The sequence below is a fragment of the Artemia sp. Qi Xiang Cuo genome, chromosome 6 (assembly GCF_049724085.1).
Source record: "Artemia sp. Qi Xiang Cuo chromosome 6, ASM4972408v1, whole genome shotgun sequence".
NCBI lineage: Eukaryota > Metazoa > Arthropoda > Branchiopoda > Anostraca > Artemiidae > Artemia > Artemia sp. Qi Xiang Cuo.
This window is the reverse complement of record NC_142799.1, coordinates 63,428,682-63,450,809: the sequence shown is the minus strand read 5'-3', so window position 1 is coordinate 63,450,809 and position 22,128 is coordinate 63,428,682. Positions and strand designations below refer to the sequence as shown.

At 36.4% G+C, this 22,128-nt stretch overlaps 1 protein-coding gene across 1 annotated transcript in view; it reads left to right on the top strand.

Annotated features, from left to right (window-relative positions):
- AQP (aquaporin) overlaps positions 1 to 21,236 on the top strand; it is a 78,027-nt gene extending 56,791 nt beyond the window's left edge. Inside the window, exon 6 of the mRNA XM_089090295.1 lies at positions 20,973 to 21,236. Coding sequence (XP_088946421.1) covers positions 20,973 to 21,175 — 203 coding nt within the window. The 3' untranslated portion in view covers positions 21,176 to 21,236. The remainder of the gene's footprint in view (positions 1 to 20,972) is intronic.
- Positions 21,237 to 22,128: the final 892 nt, after the last annotated feature.

Genomic DNA, 22,128 nt, shown 5'->3' with positions numbered 1-22,128 from the left:
ATCGATCCAGTAGTCCTAGAATATCGTGAGAGGGCTCATTTGAACGGAAATTAAAAGTTCTAGTGCCCTTTTTCAGTGACCAAAAAAAGTGGAGGGCAACTTGGCCCCCTTCCACGCTTATTTTTTCCCAAAGTCCCCCAATCAAAATTTTGAGATAGCCATTTTGTTCAGCATAGTCAAAAATCTAATAAGTATGTCTTCGAGGATGACTTAATCCCCCACAGTTCCCGGGGAAAGGGCGGGAAGTTATGAATGTTGCCCTTTGTTTACATATAGTATTGGTTAATGGGAAGTATAAAGATGTTTCAGGAGGGATTTTTTTCTGATGGGGGTGTCGGAGGAAGGAGTTACGGGGGAGGATCTTTTCAGGGAGGATGTTTTCTTGGGGGAAGGAACAATTCTATGAAGGGGGCGCTGGATTTCCCAGCATTATTTAAAAAGCGATCAGAAATTAAATAAAAAAACTAGTTTTTTCAACTGAAAGTAAGGAGCCGCATTAAAACTTAAAACAAACAGAAATTATTACGTATATGAGGGGGTTCTCCCCCTAGTCAATACCTCGCCCTTTACGCTAAAGTCTATTTTAGTAATTTCAAAAAAGCTATCTATTCTAATTAACCGGCCTTTGTGATTCAGGGGTTTGTGATTCGAACAAAATTCGAACTTCAGCGGAAAGAGCAAGGTATCGACTAGGGGGCAAACTCCCTAATATACGTAATAATACATACGAGTATAGAAGTTTTTTACGTAAGTTAATTCGTAAGTTACGTCAGAACAAAATTTTAAGAAAGCCATTTAGCTAAAAAAGTAAAATTAATATACAAATTTAGTTTTAATTATTCATTTACGGTCACCCAAAATCAAAGCTGAATAAATTCAAAAACGTTCAGAAATTAAATAAAAAAACTAGTTTTTTTTTAACCGAAAGTAAGGAGCGACATTAAAACTTAAAACGAACAGAAATTATTCCGTATATGAAAGGGGCTGTCCCCTCCTCAATATCTCGCTCTTTACGATAAAAATTTGAATCTGTCACACAGCTTGATTTTTTTTAACAATAATAAACTTTAGCGTAAAGAGCGAGGTATTGAGGAGGGGACAGATATTTAATATGTATATTAAACTGACAACGCACATTCATTTGTATTTTTTCAGTAAAGTGCAAATTATGTTCTGGCCTTGGGGAGGCGTAGGGGTTTTGAGCCCGACTTATGTTAATTTCTGCTCGTTTTGAGTTTGACTCGGTTATTTATTGTAATTTCTGTTCGTTTTGGGTTTCATTTATTTATCGATGCTGATTTGTGGTAGTTTCACGCTAGGCAGACTATTTTATTTTATTTTTGCTCATTGTTTGTTTAATGGAGTTCTTTACTTTTCTTTGAAAAACTTATTTTGTGGAAAAAGTTTTTTTAATTAATTTTTGTTTGTTTTATATTAACGTAGTCTTTTCAGAGAAAAAGGAAATAATACTTTAAATCTTTTCGTTTTTTAAGAATTTGTAGTTTGGCCTGTTATTTGTATACTGGAGAAAAATTTTCAGCAATTTTTAACAACATACACCCTTTTAAAAATCTGGACACATATAGTAGTGTTTAATTTAGTTTCATACCTCCTCTAGTTGACCTGAAATAGAACACTTGATACCATTCGCAAGAAAATCTGTTTACTTTCTTTGATAGCTTGGATCCACTTACGCTATTTTGATTTGGTTAAATTTTAAGAGCAGAAGCAGCCCCAAAAGTTTGAACATAATACCCTCAGTCGTTCTTGGGATACTGCTGAGATGCCTTATTGGGAATTAGCAATAACACAGTGCATTTTGATTTAATCTTATAGAAACATTTAGTTTTTAAACATAAAGTCAAATTGGAGGGTGGGCGTGGAAGGGGGATTAGTTTTCTTCCAATCACTTTCGACTATTAAAAATGGCATCAGCTTTTTCTATTTTCAAAAAAAAATACAAATGAATGTGCATTGTCAGTTTAATATACATATACTGATATTTAGTAATCAAAATCTTAATATTATTTGATTTATTAAAGATATAAAAGTAAAAACATTTATATTTTTTCTGTAAAGTGCAAATTATGTTCTGGACTTGGGAAGGCTTTGGGATTTTGAGCCCAAATTATGTTAATTTCTGCTCGTTTTGAGTTTGACTCGGATATTTATTGTAATTTCTGTTCGTTTTGAGTTTCATTTATTTATCGATCCTGATTTGTCGTAGTTTCACGCTTGGTAGATTACTTGATTTTATTTTTGCTCATTTTTGTTTAATGGAGTTCTTTACTTTTCTTTGAAAAACTTATTTTGTGGAAAAAGTTTTTTTAATTAATTTCTGTTCGTTTTATATTGACATAGTCTTTTCACAGAAAAAGAAAATAATACTTTAAATCTTTTCGTTTTTTTAAAGATTTATAGTTTGGCCTGCTATTTGTATACTGGAGAAAAAATTTCAGCAATTTTAAACACTATACACCCTCTTAAAAATCTGTACACAAATAGAAGTGTTTAATTTAGTTTCATACCTCATCTAGTTGACCTGAAATGGAAAACCAGATACCATTCGCAAAAAAATCTGTTTACTTTCTTTGATAGCTTGGAAACGCTTACGCTATTTTGATTTGTTTAAATTTTAAGAGCAGAAGTAGCCTCGAAAGTTTTAACATAATACCCTCAGTCGTTCTTGGGATACTGCTGAGATGCCTTATTGGAAATTAGCATTAACACAGTGCATTTTGATTTAATCTTACGGCAACATTTAGTTTTTAAACATAAAGTCAAATGGGAGGGTGGGCGTAGGAGGGGGATTAGTTTCCCTCCAATCACTTTTGACTATTGAAAAGGGCATCAGCCCTTTCTATTTTAAATCGAAACAGCCTTTTTCGAATTTCCTACTACAACTCCTTCGATACGAAGTGTTGTCTAAACAACAACAACAAAAAAATAATACATTCTATCCACATAAATGTTTACTATAAAAATGTCAAGCCTACCAATCACTTTTGACTATTAAAAAGGGCACAAGACATTTGTATTTCCAATCGAATGAGCCCTGTTTGAGTTTCTACGACAACACTTCCTATAAACACCTCATATGCCCCCAAGGCATAAATTATAACTCTTACCCTAAGGGCTGTGAGGGTGGTTGTCATCCTCTAAGACCTAATTTCGAGAACTTTCAACTACGTTAAACAAAATGGCTATCACAAAATTTTGATTGGATGTGTCTGGGAAAATGGTGGGTGTGAAAGAGGTGGTAGTCTCTCTTCAATAACTTTCAACTAATAAAAAAGTCACGAGCCCTTCCAATTTCCAACCAAATCAGCCATTTTTAAGTTTCTACAACAACACTTTCTATAAAAACCTTATATTCCCCCAGGGGATAACTTACAACCTCTGCCCAGAGGGCTGGGGGGGGGTTGTTATCCTCAGAGACCTAATTTCCAGAACTTTCTACTACGTTGAATAAAATAGCTATCTGAAACTTTTTATTGAATGTGTGTGAGAGAGGGGTTTGTTACCGTCCAATCACTTTCAACTATTAAAAAGGGCACTAGCCCTCTCAATTTCCAACTGAATGAGCCCCTTTTGAAGTTTTTACGACAACTCTCTCATTAAAAACCTTATATGCCCCCAGGGCATAACTTACAACCTTTGCACTGGGGAATCTGGGGGGTTTGTCATCCTTAAATACATAATTTCCAGAACTTTCAACTACGTTGAACAAAATGGCTATCTCTGAACTTTGATTGAATGTGTTTGGGGAAATGGAGGGTGTAAGAGGGGGGGGGGTTAATTACTCTGCACTCACTTTCGACTATTAAAAAGGGCAATTTCAATTTTCAATCAAATGAGCCCCTTTTGAAATTTCTACAACAACTTTCTATATAAACCTTGTATGCCCCCAGGGCATAACTTACAACCCTTGCACTGAAAGCTCTGATGGGATTATCATCCTAAAAGACCTATTTTCCAAAACTTTCGAACACGTTGAACAAAATGCATATATCGAAACTTTGATTGGATGTGTTTGGGAAAATCGTGGGCGTAAGAGAGGTGTTAGTTGCCCTTCAATCACTTTTGACTATTAAAAGGGCAATAGCCCTTTCAGTTTTCGATTGGATGAGCCCTTTTGGATGTTTTTACAACATCAATTTCAATAAAAACCTTACATGCTCCCAGGGCAAACTTAAAACCCTTGCCTTGAGGGTTGTGGGGAGGATGGGTTGTCATTTTTAAAGACCTAATTTCCAAAACTTTCAACTGCGTTGAATAAAATGGCTATCTAAAAATTTTCATTGGATGTGTTTGGGGAAAAAGTGGGCGTGAGAGGGGGGTTAGTAACCCTCAAATCACTTTCGACTATTAAAAAGTGCACTAGCCCTTTGAATTTCGAATCGAATGAGCCCTTTTTCAAGTTTCTACTACAAACATTTCAATAAAAACCTTATATTCCCCCAGGGCATAACTTATAACCCTTGCCCTGAAGACTGTGGGGGGGGGGGGGGGTCCTGCTCAAAGGTATAATTTACTGAAATTTAAAATGCGTGGAAAAAAATTACTATCTAAAAATTTTTATTGGATTTTTTTGGGGAAATGGTGGGCGTGGAAGGGGTGTTAGGTGCCTTTCAATCCCTTTTGACTATTAAAAAGGGCCCTAGCCATTTCAATTCCCGGTCGAAGGAGCTCTTTTTGAAGTTTTTACGACGACGTGTTCAGAAAAAACCCTATGTTCCCCAAAGGCATAGCTTAAAACCCTTGCCCTGAGGGTTGTGGGGGAGTTTCCTCCTCAAAATCATAATTTTTTTCTAAAAATCCACAACACTGAACAAAATGGATATCTAAAATTTTGATTGGATGTGTTTGAGGAAAAGGTGGCCAAGAGAAGTGGGCTAGTTGCCCTCAAATCACTTGACTATTAAAAAGGGCACTAGACCTTTGAATTTCCAATCGAATGAGCCCTTTTTCAAGTTTCTGCGACATAGATTTCAATAAAAACTTATATGCCCCAGGGCATAACTTATAACCCTTGCTCTGAAGACTGTGAGCGGTGTGTCGTGCTCAAAGGTATAATTTCCTGAACTTTAACTGCGTGGAAAGAAATGGCTATTTCAAAATTTTGATTGGATGTGTTTGGGGAAATGGTGGGCGTGGAAGGGGTGTTAGTTGCCTTCCAATTACTTTCGACTACAAAAAAAGGGCACAAGCCATTTCAATTTCTAATCGTATGAGCCCTTTTTGAAGTTTCTACGACAACACTTTCTATAGAAACTTTATATGCCCCCAGGGCATAACTTACAATCCTTGCCCTGAGGGCTGTGGGGGGTTTGTCATCCTCAAAGACCTAATTTCCAGAACTTTAAACTACGTTGAACAAAATGGCTATCTCAAAATTTTAATTGGGTGTGTTTGGGGGAAAGGTGGGCGTGAGAGGGGGGTTAGTTACCCTCCAATCACTTTCGACTATTAAAATGGGCACTAGGCCTTTGAATTTCCAATCGAATGAGCCTTTTTTGCAGTTTTCTCGGAAGAAGCTTCTATAAAAATCCCTAATGCCCCCAGAGAATAGCTTACAACCCTTGCCCTGAGGGTTGTAGGGGAGTGTCCTCCTCAACTACATGTTGTTTTCTTGGAAAAAAAATGCGATGAGCAAAACGACTCACTCAAAATTTTGGGTGGGTATGTTTAAGGGAATGGTGGGCGTGGGGGGGGCTAGTTGCCCTCCAATATCTTTTGACTATTAAAAAGGGCACTAGCCCTTTGAATTTCCTATCGAATGAGCCTTTTTGAAGTTTCTACGACAACACTTTCTATAAAAACCTTATTTGCCCCAGGGCATAACTTAAAACCTTTGCCCAGAGGGTTGTAGGGGAGTTTCCTCCTCAAAAACATATTTTCTATCTGGAAATAAACTACGCTGAACAAAATGGCTATCTCAAAATTTTGATTGGATGTGTTTGGGAGAATGATGGGCACGGGGGGGGCTAGTTGCCCTCCAATCACTTTCGACTATTAAAAAGGGCACTAGAGTAGAGATGGGGGTACCAGCGCGATCACGCACCCCTGCTGCCACCTACAACTTTTTTTGCACCCCAAATAAGGGCATAGAGTCATTAGGGAGAACACGTGGTTAATGGGGTCAATGACCTCTTTTTCCAAGGTCGATTTATTTGATGTTTCTATGTGTAAGAGCTCCGGGGCGAAGGTTGCACATGCGCATTGAATTCTAACGGGAGCAATGTTATTGATCTAGGACTCGAGGGGGAAGTGAATTTCCGAGAAATTGATTGCGTAATCGAAGGGGAAGTGAATTTCCGAGAAATTGATTGCGTAATCGATCGCGAATGTCAAGGTGTCCAGAAATAGTATTTGTTATTGTTATTCGAGCCAGATGTTATGAGGTTCCGAGAAACAGTTAATGACATTTCCTTCCTGTTCGAGGCAGATGTTATGATCCAGAAATAGTATTTGTTATTGTTATTCGAGCCCAATGTTATGGGTTTCCCGGAAACAGTTAGATCACCACTTCCCAGCCAATGTCAAGGTCAATGTTGTTGTTGTTTTCGAGCCAACTTTCTTTTCAGGTCAGTCTAGAGTTGGCAGTCAGAGTGAAAGGATTTTTGCTATAGTTTTTTCAATCTGTGAATAGAATTCACTAAGCTTTTAGTGAGCAGTGTAATAACATGAGTGAACAAGTTGTGTTATAAATATCCTTTTATTGCAACTGTTCTATTTGTAAGGGACATTTTTATGATTTTGAGCATTCATAAGAACCTACTGAAAGTTTAGACTGCATAGAGGCAGAGACAGATGAGAAGAATCTGGAGGAAACAAGAAGAAACATTATACGTGACATGGAGAGAAATTTATATTGATTGAAAGTAAGCTCAGATAAAAGAAGTATTTATATGTTAGAAAAGGAAGATCAAAAGAAGAGACTGGTAAAAGAGGGCTTTCTCTATAGTGTAAAAGACAGCAGTGAAAACCCAAAGAAAAATGTGTATAGTGCAAGATATAACTCGGATTATTATGATGATTATGCTACAAGAGAAGAGAAAAAGTGGTCCTATAAGAGACAACATAAGAGGCCATTCTATGAAATGGATTTTAAACAACAGAAACCAATGTGAAAGAGTTCTCATATATGATTTACCGTTAAATCTAATTATTTATATGTATAATGAGTTTTATGGTGTAATCACACAATAAATTTGTTTGTATTATTTTAATTTTCATATACTCGATATATATAGAGTGAGGATACCAGCAGAGACTTCTGTACATGAATAGTTCAGTTTGATTAAATCACACCATAGAGTACTATCAGTCCATAACCAAGTCTTCTATCAAAGATAACAAAAAATAATTCATTCTTTCTAATCTTTATTCTCTTGAAATATCGATATTTATAACAGTTTTTAAATAAACTACATCTGGTTCAATTATCAGAATATCTATGTCTTCATCCTCCACTACCACTATGTCTAGCAGAGGGGGTGGTATACATTCAATTTCAAGCTCAGGTTCATCATTTATTGATATATCTAGGAGAAGAGGCATCTCCTCAAATAACTCGCCGCGTACTCCTATTATAGGCAAACTAGGGGCCAATCGCTCATCATCCTAAATGCACAGACGACCTGAAGGTCCCCACCTTACCAGATCTTCTGACGTATATGAAAGACCATCTTCAGTCTCATGTATTTCGAGCATATCATCAATACCTTCGAAGGATGTACTAATACAAAGAAGGACCTCCTCATCAAGTGAGAGATCCCAACCATGCCATACATCCTACCAGATTGATAACGTTATGATTGAAAACGAGAGTTTCCTGTGGAAAAACTATATTAGTTCAGATTTAAAGGGAATAGTTTATTTTCGAACCAATATATCTAAAACAGGTTCAAGACCTGAGTTAAACTCAGAGGTTTCAATTTCGGGAAAAAATTACAGTTTATATTTTTAATTTTCATGCTTTTGATTAGTATCTTGTCCTTTTGGCATAAATTGCAGCTGAAGGCTTATCACAAAATCACAGTTTCATATTTTTCATATATTAAAATTGAAGGAAGCTAGAAAACTTCTTTTTACCCGAATATTTTTCATAGCTCAGCCTAACTACGATCTGAAAACAATAATATAACTTATAGTTGAACAAATTTTTTTTAAATATCTCCTTTCTGACATCATTTGGAACTTGCAAATTATTATAAGTAGTAACTAGTTACTTAATTTTTAATGAACTTATAATTAATTGAACCAACAATCCAAATTTTTTGATACAACAACAATAAATGGCAAACGAAAAAGAATATAAAAAACTACAACATTTAAAAAGTACAGAGTTTGGCTCATGAAATTGAATAGAACAACGGACTATGACAATTTCATGAGGAATTTCCTACTCTTGAGGAATTTTTTCACCTATCTTCTTAATTTAACCACGTGTCGGCAAGGGGCTTACGAATCGTTTAGGTTGATGCGTTTATTATTGTTTCCTAATATACGCCCTAGAATTTGAATGTCCTTGTTCATATTTTATTTATCTATTATATTTTTTATGTTAATAATTTCTAGGTTTTGATTCATATAGTAATAATTTTTTTTCGGTTTTCCTAGGTTTTGCGTATCTCTAGGGCTCATTTTTATAGGTTAGGAATTATGCCGCTATTGAGGTGCTCCCTAGTTTTACAGGCTTATTTGGCTTAAGAGTTATGCTGCATTTCTCTAGGTTGAAATCTACTGGCCGGGACTTGTGTCTTAAATGCTACAATTTACGATTCACTTTTATGCCTTGGGTATTGATTTTTTTGCACCAATCTTTAGCGACTATTCCTCTTTATTTACTTAGGTTTTGAAACGAAACAATCCTTGTAATTGTTACGTTCAAATGTTATGGACATATTTGCATTTATGATTGCCTTCTTTGTATCGCCACAACGAAGTTATGGGTGGCTATATCAAGGACCGTTTTTATGCTATACACCATTTCATGTATCTTTAGAATAATTGTTTGTACGGGTAACATTTAACTGAATGCTAGATTGCGAGGGTCAGTTATCGAAAAAGTTTATTTCAAGGTGAGCGTCGCACTTGACTTAGAAGGTATGTGAACTATTTTTTGGATTTTGCCACACACAAAAAAAATGCATCAAAAGAAAAGAGATCAAAAGACTAAGATCAAAAAATATTATTGGTACTTAATGGGCATTTTAAAGCCCAAGCTAAATGCAGCTTTTTGCGGATTCGAAAGCAAAAACTAGGCCAACCCCATGTTTTCTGCCTGTTCGTCCTAAGTATAGGGACAATTTAACCCACCTTGAAAAAGGTAAATAAATCATTGCTGCGCGAAAAATTTCAAAAGGGTACTAGTACATAAGGATGATTAAGCCTTAATACCATACGTTTTTCACGCCCCAATAACTCTATGACTAAAACATTATATTTTTATACCATATTTTAATACCTTCACGTGGTTGAAGGTATTTTGTATTTGTTTTTATCTCACTCTCTTTGCATATGAGAAGTAACCTAGGTACTATTTCTACGAGACATATAGCAAATACCATGTTATTCTAGCAGACACATAGCAAATACAATGTTATTCTAATAAACATATAGGAAATACCATGTTATTCTACGAGACATATAGCAAATATCACGTTAGAGCTGCTACACTATATCAAAGATGAACAGAAATAATGTCGAATAATTGTTCAAAAGTAAACTTATGCATAATGATATATTTAATATAGTAGTAAGTCTAGCTTTGAAAAGCCTGGTAGAAAATATATAAAGAAGGTATAATATATAAAATTAGTATTTTTATTACTATAGAAAATAAAATTATGCCTAATAAAAAAAAAACAAAAAAAACAAAAAAAAAACAAAAAAAAAACTCGAAAGGCAAGCGTCTAGCGGCTTGAACCATTACACAAATTTGAAGAATTTCCACAACCAATTGTACAACATATTTTACTGCTTCCACGCAATTAATTACTTCAATTTTGTAAAGTTTGACTCCCGGTAAAATATGAGGTGTGCCCTTTGCGGGCAAATATAACCCTTTAACAAAAAAACAAACAAAAAAAACACATGTATCTACACAAAGAGACAGTTTTACTATTATGGATATTATTCAATAATCACTACAAATAAAATGGACTCTTAGTCTCCTTTCAAATGAATAGGAGTTCAGCTTCTGAGCGATAAAAAAATTATTTGATATAATTGGTAAGTGCTCGCATTGCCTATGCAATTACTTGAGGTTATACAGCGGGTAGCTAAACCCAGTATTCCTCAAGAGCCCCCCCAGGCTCCCAAAGAGCCCCAGACCTCAAAGACTCCCCGGGCTCCCAAAGGCTCTCGAAGCCTCAAAGACCACCCCCCCCCCCGTGCCCCCAAAGGCCCCCCCCCCCAGCCCATCCAATTTTCCCACCAAAGAGGATGCGCTAAGGTTTATTCTCTTTTCATATCGGTTGACGAATAGACTATCTGGCATTACAAAGAAGGGGGTAGAAAGAGCTCTGTCTCATAAGGTGCAATCGTTTATTATAACTGATAAATATTACTAATAAGGATCCTTTCATACTGGAGATAACACGAACAAGACGAATAGTCTTACAACCCAAGCCTTGTAAGCCCGTGGCTACCAGCCGATACAGTTTGCATATTCGACACTATTTTGTGTCTCATTTTAGTAAATAAGTGACAATGAAGAGTAATTATTTAAATTATATTGTCTCTTAATTTAACTGTTAATTTAATTCCTGTTATTTGACATAATAAATTCGTATCGTATCGCACCATATCGAATATCACTAATAACGCTGAAGCAGAAATTCTTGCATTTTTCTTATTCATCTTCGCATTGAGACGATACTCGATTACAGGTTCTTAGCAGCTATCGCACAGGAAGAAGATAAAGCCGAGGTATTTTCTAATCTTCTTAAATCTACTAGTAGGAAGGTTAATAAGGATATATACACAGAGACATTAATTGGGGGGGGATTTTGAAAATACTTATTGACTGCATTCTGCTTGAAAAATAACTATTTGGTATTTTCATCGAAAAATTCATATTGTACACTGCCCCCCCCCCCATAAGTTTTAGGAAATATATCTGACCCTCCACTCTAACTTTTTCATGAATTGATACCATTTCTCATACGTAAATCAGAACAAGACGAAATCTAATCAGGAAGCTTGAAGCTATGGAATCCATAAGCCAATTATTAAACCAAGTAAGACATGGCTTTAAAGATTTTAAACAGTAAGTCTTTAAAAAGTCGAATGTTCATTGAGAACAGCACTATTAATAAAAAAAAGATGCAGAAATGTATTGTAAGATAAGCACTGATAATTTCAAACACCCAGTGTAGGAAAGGAGTTTAAAGAAATATAGGAACAGCATAGGAGTCAGTAAATAGTGAAACCTCTATCATATTAGGGCGAAGAACGAGCGTTTGCAGTTGCATTGCCCTTTGCAGCTTGGTGTTGCCCTTTGGAGCTCTAAGTAGTTGTATTTATAAAGGTCTACAAAAGAAGTAGCCCTATGTCCAATCTCCCCTTTGAAAAATATAAAACTGTTTTGACACCCATGGTCATTGGTGAACAGTTCTTCATAATCACCTTATATACTGAACCCAATAGAATTTTTGTAGCATATATAAATAAGCCCCCCCCCCCACCCCTAACAACGAAATTTCGGGGGGGGGGCATATTTTCATTTCATTTGAAAATGTTTCTTCAGCAAACACACTGAAAAGCCGTATTAAGAGCTAATTTGTGAGTTTTTCACAAAAAATTCCTTTTTTAGCCATGCCTTTATAATCAATGGAATATAGTTCTTTTTATTTTACATATTTTTGGATGGAAAACACACTGAAAAGACATATTATTGGACTCACATCAAACATTGCCGGATTTGCATTTGAAGAACCTTCCATTATTTTCTATCTTGTCCTATATTTCAACATATACTGACTTTCAAAGCTTTTCAAAGCTCTTATACTTACCTAACGGTTATTTATTTACGAAATCGTGCAAACTGTTGATTTAGAACAATAATTACCTTTCTATATATCAATTAACACTCACTAGAATTGCAACTTTTCACTCGCGGAGAATGGTTTCAAAACAATACTTCTTACATTGCATAGACTAATTATGTCAAACGATACATCTTCATTGCAGATTAATTAATTGTTACGTTCGATTTTGTTTTGGACATAGGAGTGCATCAATGGGAAGTGAGAATTTCTGTAAAACTATCAAAGATTGATCAACTCGGAGATTTCACACTTCTTGTGTAATCAGAAAGAAAAAAGAAGAGAAATTGATAAAAGATATTTTGAAACATGGCCCAAAATCAGAGCTATTACAACTTAAATGACGCGAGGGGGCGTGAAAACTATGGTTTTTAACTTTGATATGCAAGACTAGACAGAAAAGTCTATAGGAGTGGGGCTGCCCCCCGCCTCAACCCTCGCTCTCGAAATCCCCACCACCCTCTTCCCCCCAACACAAATTTTCCAGAGTATTTTAAAATCCCCCCTTCCCCCCAAACTAAAAAATTTCTAGTAACTAATTTTCATCGTATTTAAATATTTTCGTTGTAAAACCTGCTTGCCTAAACTATAAAAAAACGGAACTTTAGTAGCTAGTACATATTTTCATCGTATTATAAATATTTTCGTTGGAAAACACACTTAAAAGCCTTATTAAGAGCTATATTAGGAATAACAGTTTAGAATAGGTTAGGTTACCATCGCTCTTGAAATCCCTCACACCCCCTCACCCAAGCTCAATATATATATACATAAACTATAAAAAAAAAACGGAATTTTAGTAGCTAGTACATATTTACATCGTATTTTAAATATTTTCGATGGAAAACACACTGAAAACCCATACTAAGAGCTATATTTGTGAGGTTAGGTTAGGTTAGGCTAGGTCTAGGAATAACAGGTTAGGTTAGGTTAGGTTACCATCGCTCTTGAAATCCCCACCGCCCCACCACCCTCCTCACCTCAAACTCAAATTTTCCAGGTGATTTTAAAATCCTCCACTGAAAAGCCATATTAAGAGCTATATTAGTGAGGTTAGGTTAGGTTAGGTTCGATTAGGTTAGGTCTAGGAATAGCAGGTTAGGTTAGGCTAGATTAGGTTAAGTGGCCGACCCCCACCCCAGGGGCCACAGGCCGAAGGCGGCACAGTCGGAGTATCCATCCCCAGGATAGGTTAGGTTAAGTGGTCTTAACCTAACCCAGGTTAGGTTACCTAACCTAACTAGGGTTAGCAGGTTAGGTTAGGTTAGGTTCGGTTAAGTGGCCGGGTCAGATATATTTCCTAAAACTTATGGGGGGGCAGTGGACAATATGAATTTTTCGATGAAAATACCAAATAGTTATTTTTCAAGCAGAATGCAGTCAATAAGTATTTTCAAAATCCCCCCCCCCAATTAATGTCTCTGTGTATATATCCTTATTAACCTTCCTACTAGTATATTTAAGAAGATTAGAAAATACCTCGGCTTTATCTTCTTCCTGTTCGATAGCTGCTATGAACCTGTAATCGAGTATCGTCTCAATGCGAAGATGAATAAGAAAAATACAAGAATTTCTGCTTCAGCGTTATTAGTGATATTCGATATGGTGCGATACGATACGAATTTATTATGTCAAATAACAGGAATTAAATTAACAGTTAAATTAAGAGACAATATAATTTAAATAATTACTCTTCATTGTCACTTATTTACTAAAATGAGACACAAAATAGTGTCGAAAGTGCAAACTGTATCGGCTGGTAGCCACGGGCTTACAAGGCTTGTGTTGTAAGACTATTCGTCTTGTTCGTGTTATCTCCAATATGAAAGGATCCATATTAGTAATATTTATCAGTTATAATAAACGATTGCACCTTATAAGACAGAGCTCTTTCTACCCCCTTCTTTGTAATGCCAGATAGTCTATTCGTCAACCGATATGAAAAGAGAATAAACCTTAGCGCATCCTCTTTGGTGGGATAAATGGACGGGCGGGGGGGGGGGGCCTTTGGGGGCACGGAGGGGGGGGTCTTTGAGGCTTCGAGAGCCTTTGGGAGCCCGGGGAGTCTTTGAAGTCTGGGGCTCTTTGGGAGCCTGGGGGGGGGGCTCTTGAGGAATACTGGGTTTAGCTACCCGCTGTATAACCTCAAGTAATTGCATAGGCAATGCGAGCACTTACCAATTATATCAAATATTTTTTTTATCGCTCAGAAGCTGAACTCCTATTCATTTGAAAGGAGACTAAGAGTCCATTTTATTTGTAGTGAGTATTGAATCATATCCATAAGAGTAAAACTGTCTCTTTGTGTAGATACATGCGTTTTTTTTTGTTTTTTTTTTTTTGTTAAAGGAATATAATTGCCCGCAAAGGGCACACATCATATTTTACCGGGAGTCAAACTTTACAAAATTGAAGAGATTAATTGCGTGGAAGCATCAAAATTTTTTGTACAACAGGATGTGTAAATTATTAAAATTTGTTTAAGGGTTCACGCCCGCGGGTCACTTGCCTATCGAGTTTTTTTTTTTTTTTTTTTTGTTTTTTTTGTTTTTTTATATTGTATAATTTTATTTTATATAGTAATAAAAAATAATAATTTTATATATTATAACTTATTTAAATATTTTATAACAGGCTTTTAAAATCTAGACTTACTACTCTATTAAATATATCATTATGCATAAGTTTTCTTTTGAACAATTATTCGACATTATTTCTGTTCATCTTTGATTTAGTGTAGCAGCTCTAACGTGGTATTTGCTATATGTCTCGTAGAATAACATGGTATTTCCTATATGTCTGTTAGAATAACATTGTATTTGCTATGTGTCTGCTAGAATAACATGGTATTTGCTATATGTCTCGTAGAAATAGTACCTTGGTTACTTCTCATATGCAAAGAGAGTGAGATAAAAACAAATACAAAATACCTTCAAGCATGTGAAGGTGTTAAAATATGGTATAAAAATATAATGTTTTAGTCATAGAGTTATTGGGGCGTGAAAAACGTATGGTATTAAGGCTTAATCATCCTTATGTACTAGTACCCTTTTGAAATTTTTCGCGCAGCAATGATTTATTTACCTTTTTCAAGGTGGGTTAAATTGTCCCTATACTTAGGGCGAACAGGCAGAAAACATGGGGTTGGCCTAGTTTTTGCTTTCGAATCCGCAAAAAGCTGCATTTAGCTTGGGCTTTAAAATGCCCATTAAGTACCAATAATATTTTTTGATCTTAGTCTATTGATCTCTTTGCTTTTGATGCATTTTTTTGTGTGTGGCATAATCCAAAAAATAGTTCACATACCTTCTAAGTCAAGTGTGACGCTCACCTTGAAATAAACTTTTCGATAACTGACCCTCGCAATCTAGCATTCAGTTAAATGTTACCCGTACAAACAATTATTCTAAAGATACATGAAATGGTGTATAGCATAAAAACTATCCTTGATATAGCCACCTATAACTTCGTTGTGGCGATACATAGAAGGCAATATAAATGCAAATATGTCGATAACATTTGAACGTAACAATTACAAGGATTGTTTCGTTTCAAAACCTAGGTAAATAAAGAGGAATAGTCGCTAAAGATTGGTGCAAAAAAATCAATACCCAAGGCATAAAAGTGAATCGTAAATTGTAGCATTTAAGACACAAGTCCCGGCCAGTAGATTTCAACCTAGAGAAATGCAGCATAACTCTTAAGCCAAATAAGCCTGTAAAACTAGGGAGCACCTCAAAAGCGGCATAATTCCTAACCGATATTTAAAAAGAATTTGTTCAACTATAAGTTATATTATTGTTTTGAGATTTTAGTTAGTCTGAGCTATGAAGAATATTCGGTTAAAAAGAAGCTTTCACATTTTCTAGCTTCATTCCATTTTAATATATGAAAAATACGAAACTGTGGTTTTGTGATAAGCCTTCAGCTGCAATTTACGCCAAAAGGACAAGATACTTATCAAAAGCATGAAAATTAAAAATATAAAATGTAATTTTTTCCTGAAATTGAAACCTCTTAGTTTAACTCAGGTATTGAACCTTTGGTAGATATATTGGTTCGATAATAAACTATTCCCTTTAAATCTGAACTAATATAGGTTTTCCGCAAGAAACTCTAGTTTTCGATCATAGTGTTATCAATCTTTTTGGATGTATGGCATGGTTGGGATCTCTCACTTGATGAGGAGGTCCTTCTTTGTACTAGTACATCCTTCGAAGGTACTGATGATGTGCTAGAAGTGCACTATACTGAAGATGGTCTTTCATATACGTCAGAAGATCTGGTACGGTGGGGGGCCTTCAGGTCGTCTTTGCATAGAGGATGACGAGCGGTTGGCCCCTAGTTTGCCTACAATAGGAGTACGCGGCGATTTATTTGAGGAGATGCCTCTTCTCCTAGATATATCAATAAATGATGAACCTGAGCTTGAAATTGAATGTATACCACCCCCTCTGCTAGACATAGTGGTAGTGGAGGATGAAGACATAGATATTCTGATAATTGAACCAGATGTAGTTTATTTAAAAACTGTTATAAATATCGATATTTCAAGAGAATAAAGATTAGAAAGAATGAATTATTTTGTGTTATCTTTGATAGAAGACTTGGTTATGGACTGATAGTACTCTATGGTGTGATTTAATCAAACTGAACTATTCATGTACAGAAGTCTCTGCTGGTATCCTCATTCTATATATCTCGAGTATATTAAAATTAAAATAATAAAAACAAATTTAGTGTGTTATTAAACCATAACACGCATTATAAATAAAAATAATTAGTTTTATCTTTAATTAATGTAATATAACTCTTCAACGGTTTTGTATGTTGTTTAAATAAATTTCATAGAAGGGGCTCTTTTGTTGTATCTTAAAGGACCATTTTTTCTCTTCTCTTAATATACGACTCATAATAATCAAAGTTATATCTTGCACTATACACATTTTTCTTTGGGTTTTCACTGCTGTCTTTTACACTATAGAGAAAGCCCTCTTTTACCAGTCTCTTCTTTTGATCTTCCTTTTCTAACATATCAATCCTTCTTTTATCTGAGCTTACTTGCAATCTATATAAATTTCTCCCCATGTGACGTATAATGTTTGTTCTCGTTTCCTCCAGATTCTTCTCATCTGTCTCTGCCTCTATGCAGTCTAAACATTCAGTAGGTTCTTGTGAATGCTCAAAATCATGAAAATGTCCCTTACAAATAGAACAGTTGCAATAAAAGGATATTTCTAACTCAACTTGTTCACTCATGTTATTACACTGCTCACTAAAAGCTTAGTGAATTCTATTCACAGATTGAAAAAACTATAGCAAAAATCCTTTCACTCTGACTGCCAACTCTAGACTGACCTGAAAAGAAAGTTGGCTCGAAAACAACAACAACATTGACCTTGACATTGGCTGGGAAGTGGTGATCTAACTGTTTCCGGGAAACCCATAACATTGGGCTCGAATAACAATAACAAATACTATTTCTGGATCATAACATCCGCCTCGAACAGGAAGGAAGTGTCATTAACTGTTTCTCGGAACCTCATAACATCTGGCTCGAATAACAATAACAAATACTATTTCTGGACACCATGACATTCGCGATCGATTACGCAATCAAGTTCTCGGAAATTCACTTCCCCTTCGATTACGCAATCAATGTCTCGGAAATTCACTTCCCCCTCCAGTCCTAGATCAATAACATTGTTCCCGTTAGAATTAAATGCACATGTGCAACCTTCGCCCCGGAGTTATTACACATAGAAACATCAAATAAATCGACCTTGGAAAAAGAGGTCATTGACCCCATTAACCACGTGTTCTCCCTAATGAATCTATGCCCTTATTTGGGGTGCAAAAAAAGTTGTAGGTGGCAGCAGGGGTGCGTGATCGCGCTGGTACCCCCATCTCTACTCACTAGCTACTCCAATTTCCAATAGAATTGGCCCTTTTCGAAGTTTCTACGACAATTTCTTCTATAAAAACCTTATATGCCCCCAGGGCATAAATTTAAACCCTTACCCCGAGGTTTTTAGGGGAGTGTTCTCCTCAAAAACCTATTTTCTATCTGGAAATCAACTACGCTGAACAAAATGACTATCTCAAAATCTTGATTGGATGTGTTTGGAGAAAAGATAAGCGTGGGGGGGGACTAGTTGCCCTCCAATCACTTTCGACTATTAAAAAGGGCACTTGCCCTTTCAATTTCCAATCAAATGAGCCTTTTTTGAAGTTTATACGACAACGACTTCTATAAAAACCTTGTATGCCCCCAGGGCATAACTTACAACCCTTGCCCCGAGGGTTGTGGGGGAGTGTCCTCCTCAAAAAGATAGTTTCTATCTGGAAATCAACTACGCTGAACAAAATGGCTGTCTCAAAATTTTGATTGGATGTGTTTGGGGAAAAGATGGGCGTGGGGGGGCTAGTTGCCCTCCAATCACTTTCGACTAGTAAAAAGGACACTATCCCTTTGAATTTCCAATCGAATGAGTCCTTTTTGAAGTTTCTACGACAACGCCTTCTAAAAAACCTTATATGCCCCCAGGGCATAACTTAAAACCCTCGCCCCGAGGGTTGTTGGGGAGTGTCCTCTTCAAAAAATTATTTTCTATCTGGAAATCACCTACGCTGAACAAAATGGTTATCTAAAAATTTTGATTGGAGGTGTTTGGGGGAATGATGGGCGTGGGGGGGGACTAGTTGCCTTCCAATGACTTTCGACTATTAAAAAAGGCACTAGCCCTTTGAATTTCCAATCGAATGAGCCTTTTTTAAAAATTTCTACGACAAAACCTTCTATAAAAACCTTATATGCCCCCAGGGCATATTTTAAATCCCTTGCCCCGAGGGTTGTGGGGGAGTGTCCTCCTCAAAAAGATATTTTCTATCTGGAAATCAACTACGCTGAACAAAGTGGTTATCTAAAAATTTTGATTGGATGTGTTTGGGGGAATGATGGGCGTGGGGAGGGGGGGGGGGTAGTTGCCCTCCAATCTCTTTCGACTATTAAAAAGGGCACTAGCTACTCCAATTTCCAATCGAATGAGCCCTTTTCGAAGTTTCTACGACAACTCCTTTGATACGAAGTGCCTGGGTATGAACAAGAAGAAAAAAGAAAAATAAATAATACATTGTGCCCACATCGTTCTTTACGATGTGGGCTAGTTGCCCTCCAATCACTTTCGACTATTAAAAAGGGCACTAGCCTATTGAATTTCCAATCGAATGAGCCTTTCTTGAAGTTTCTACGGCAACGCCTTCTAAAAAAACCTTATATGCCTCCAGGGCATAGCTTAAAACACTTACTCCCCGGGTTGTAGGGGAGTGTCCTCCTCAAAAACATTTTCTATCTGGAAATCAACTACGCTGAACAAAATGGATATCTCAAAATTTTGATTGGATATATTTGGGGGAAAGATGGGCGTGGGGGGGCTAGTGGCCCTCCCTTATATGCCCTCAGGGCATAACTTGAAACCCTTGCCCCGAGGGTTGTGGCGAGTGTCCTCCTCAAAAACATATTTTCTATCTGGAAATCAACTATGCTGAACAAAATGGCTATCTCAAAATTTTGAGTGGATGTGTTTGGGGGAATAATGGTCGGGGGGGGGGCTAGTTGCCCTCCAATCACTTTTACTATTAAAAAGGGCACTAGCCATTTCAATTTCCAATCGAATGAGCCCTTTTTGAAGTTTCTACGACGACACCTACAGTAAAAACCTTAGATGCCCCCAGGGCATAACTTAAAACCCTGGCCCTGAGGGTTGTGGGGGAGTGTTCTCCTCAAAAACATATTTTCTATGCGGAAATCAACTATGCTGAACAAAATAGCTATATCAAAACTTTGATTCGATGTATTTGGGGGATTGATGGGCGTGGGGGGAGCTAGCTGCCCTCCAATCACTCTCGACTATTAAAAAGGGCACTATCCACTCTAATTTCCAATCGAATGAGCCCTTTTCGAAGTTTCTACGACAACTCCTTCGATACGAAGTTCCCGGGTATGGAGAACCAAAAAACAACACATTGTGCCCACATCGTTCTTTACTTAGGCAAAGCTAGCGCGCTGCCTATGATTGGACTGGTCACCATTTTGTACTTGCAAGTAGGCTCTTTCAATAATTTGAATATAATAAGTAAAGTTTCGAGATATGCTTTAAATATGCTATTAGATTAAATCCAAATAGATTAGGTACCGTGGGGGGGTACTAAACCCTACCAAACAGTTATAGGCTCAATTTTTCAACTTAGGTGCTTCAGGTAAATTTAGAGGGAGGATTTTACCATTGGTAACAGATTCAAAAGGAGGAAGATTCCCCACAAAATAAATATCACCGTATATATCATCTTTATGTGAGCCTTTAGATTAGCAAGCTACTGCCCGACTTTAGATCCATGAGGCTCGACCCAGATACCAAAGCACGGAGTTTAGTTCTATCGATGCCTCATAAAATGCTTTCGGGTAAACCAGAGCCAAACTTTAGTGTGAGGAGCAAGGGTGAAGGGTGGTGGCCCCTCACATAAATATGATGATTTCTGTTTATTTTTAGTTTTAATGTTATCCTTTATTTTTATTGAATAATTTTTTAACAAAGTATATCTGCAAGGTAAAAATTTTCAAGTTGACCTCATCACCTTAATGCAGGTGCGGGATAGAATATAAATCTTTTCCAGGGTGTTTGAGTGGTTTGGAGTGTGATCTCCTGAAGGTTCCTAGAAATTGTGTGTTTTGTTTCAAGGCTAAAATGTGCTGAACCCCGATATTTGGAGATAAAAATGTATTTTCTTAGTTTCAGTTGTCCCCTCTCTCCTCAGAAATTATTGTGATATTCTCCTCGGCTATTTGGCCAAATATACCTATTTTTATTGTTAGTTTATTTATGAAATTGTTTCCCCTTCTAAAACAAATATTTTTAGCCTGGAACTTCTCTGGAGGCTATTTCAATCCAGCCTTGGCCACCTCTATGAAGTATGGATGCCTTGGCCACACTGCAGCTGAACACTTCGTGGTATATTGGATTGGTGCCACTGCAGGTGCTGTCGTTGCACAATATTTATACTCTCAACCAAATGTGAAGAGCCTTTTAACTGGTGGCATAGGTCCTCAGAAAGCGGACTAAAAAAATTTCTATTTTTATTTATTTATTTTCGTTTTATTTATCTGTTACAATACAGCCTAACCAGAAAGTTAGCTGTTTATCTTAGATTATTAGAGATATGCAGGGGTGTCGTTTCGGGGGGAGGCTGCACAAAGGCAGGGGCAATTGCCCCCCCCCAGAAAATTGGATAAAAACTCTTATATAGCCCATGCCCCTTGACTATCCAGATATGGACCCCTCTTGCTCCCCCCCAATAAAATGCTGGAAATACTCCCCTGGAGTTAGGTGTACACTGCTATTTAGTAACATCTATACTCAAAGGAGACAGAATGGTTCATGTACCTTCTGGCAAAAATTTGGAAGATTTTTGACAAAAAAAGAGACATTCTTTAAGCAGACCACATCTAAAGAAAACAAGGCAGACCAGTGCATATTATTCAAAATTGATAATTTAGGTGGACAAAATTCTGATAAGCCCAGAATCAATATAATAATGGTTTTGCAAATAAGGATTGGGAAGTAACCTCACCATTTCTCAAAGGAAGGCTTCAACTTTTAGTACTTTTGGAAAGTACTAATAGTACTTTTAGGCACTATTAGAAAGTTTACTAAGAATTATGTTTCCTGAAAGGTCTACAATTGTTTGAGGTTTAATCTTCCTCTTCATTGAGCTGCCTAATAAATCACATGGCGCTATTTATTACATAAATCACATGTCTCCTCATGTACCAATATTTTGTGTAATGAAACTTTATGAATGTATGTACATTTATGAAATGTATATACATTTATGAAATGTATGTACATAGTATACACTATTCTCCCTTTAATAGAGTTGAGAAGTAGACCTTATGTAAGTAGTGAAAGGGATTCTGTTGCAGCTCCAACAACTGCGGCAGTTACTCTTTTATAGAAATCAAGAACAAATTTATGATTAAAATTTCTGTGGTACTGAGAAGAGAAACTGACCATTT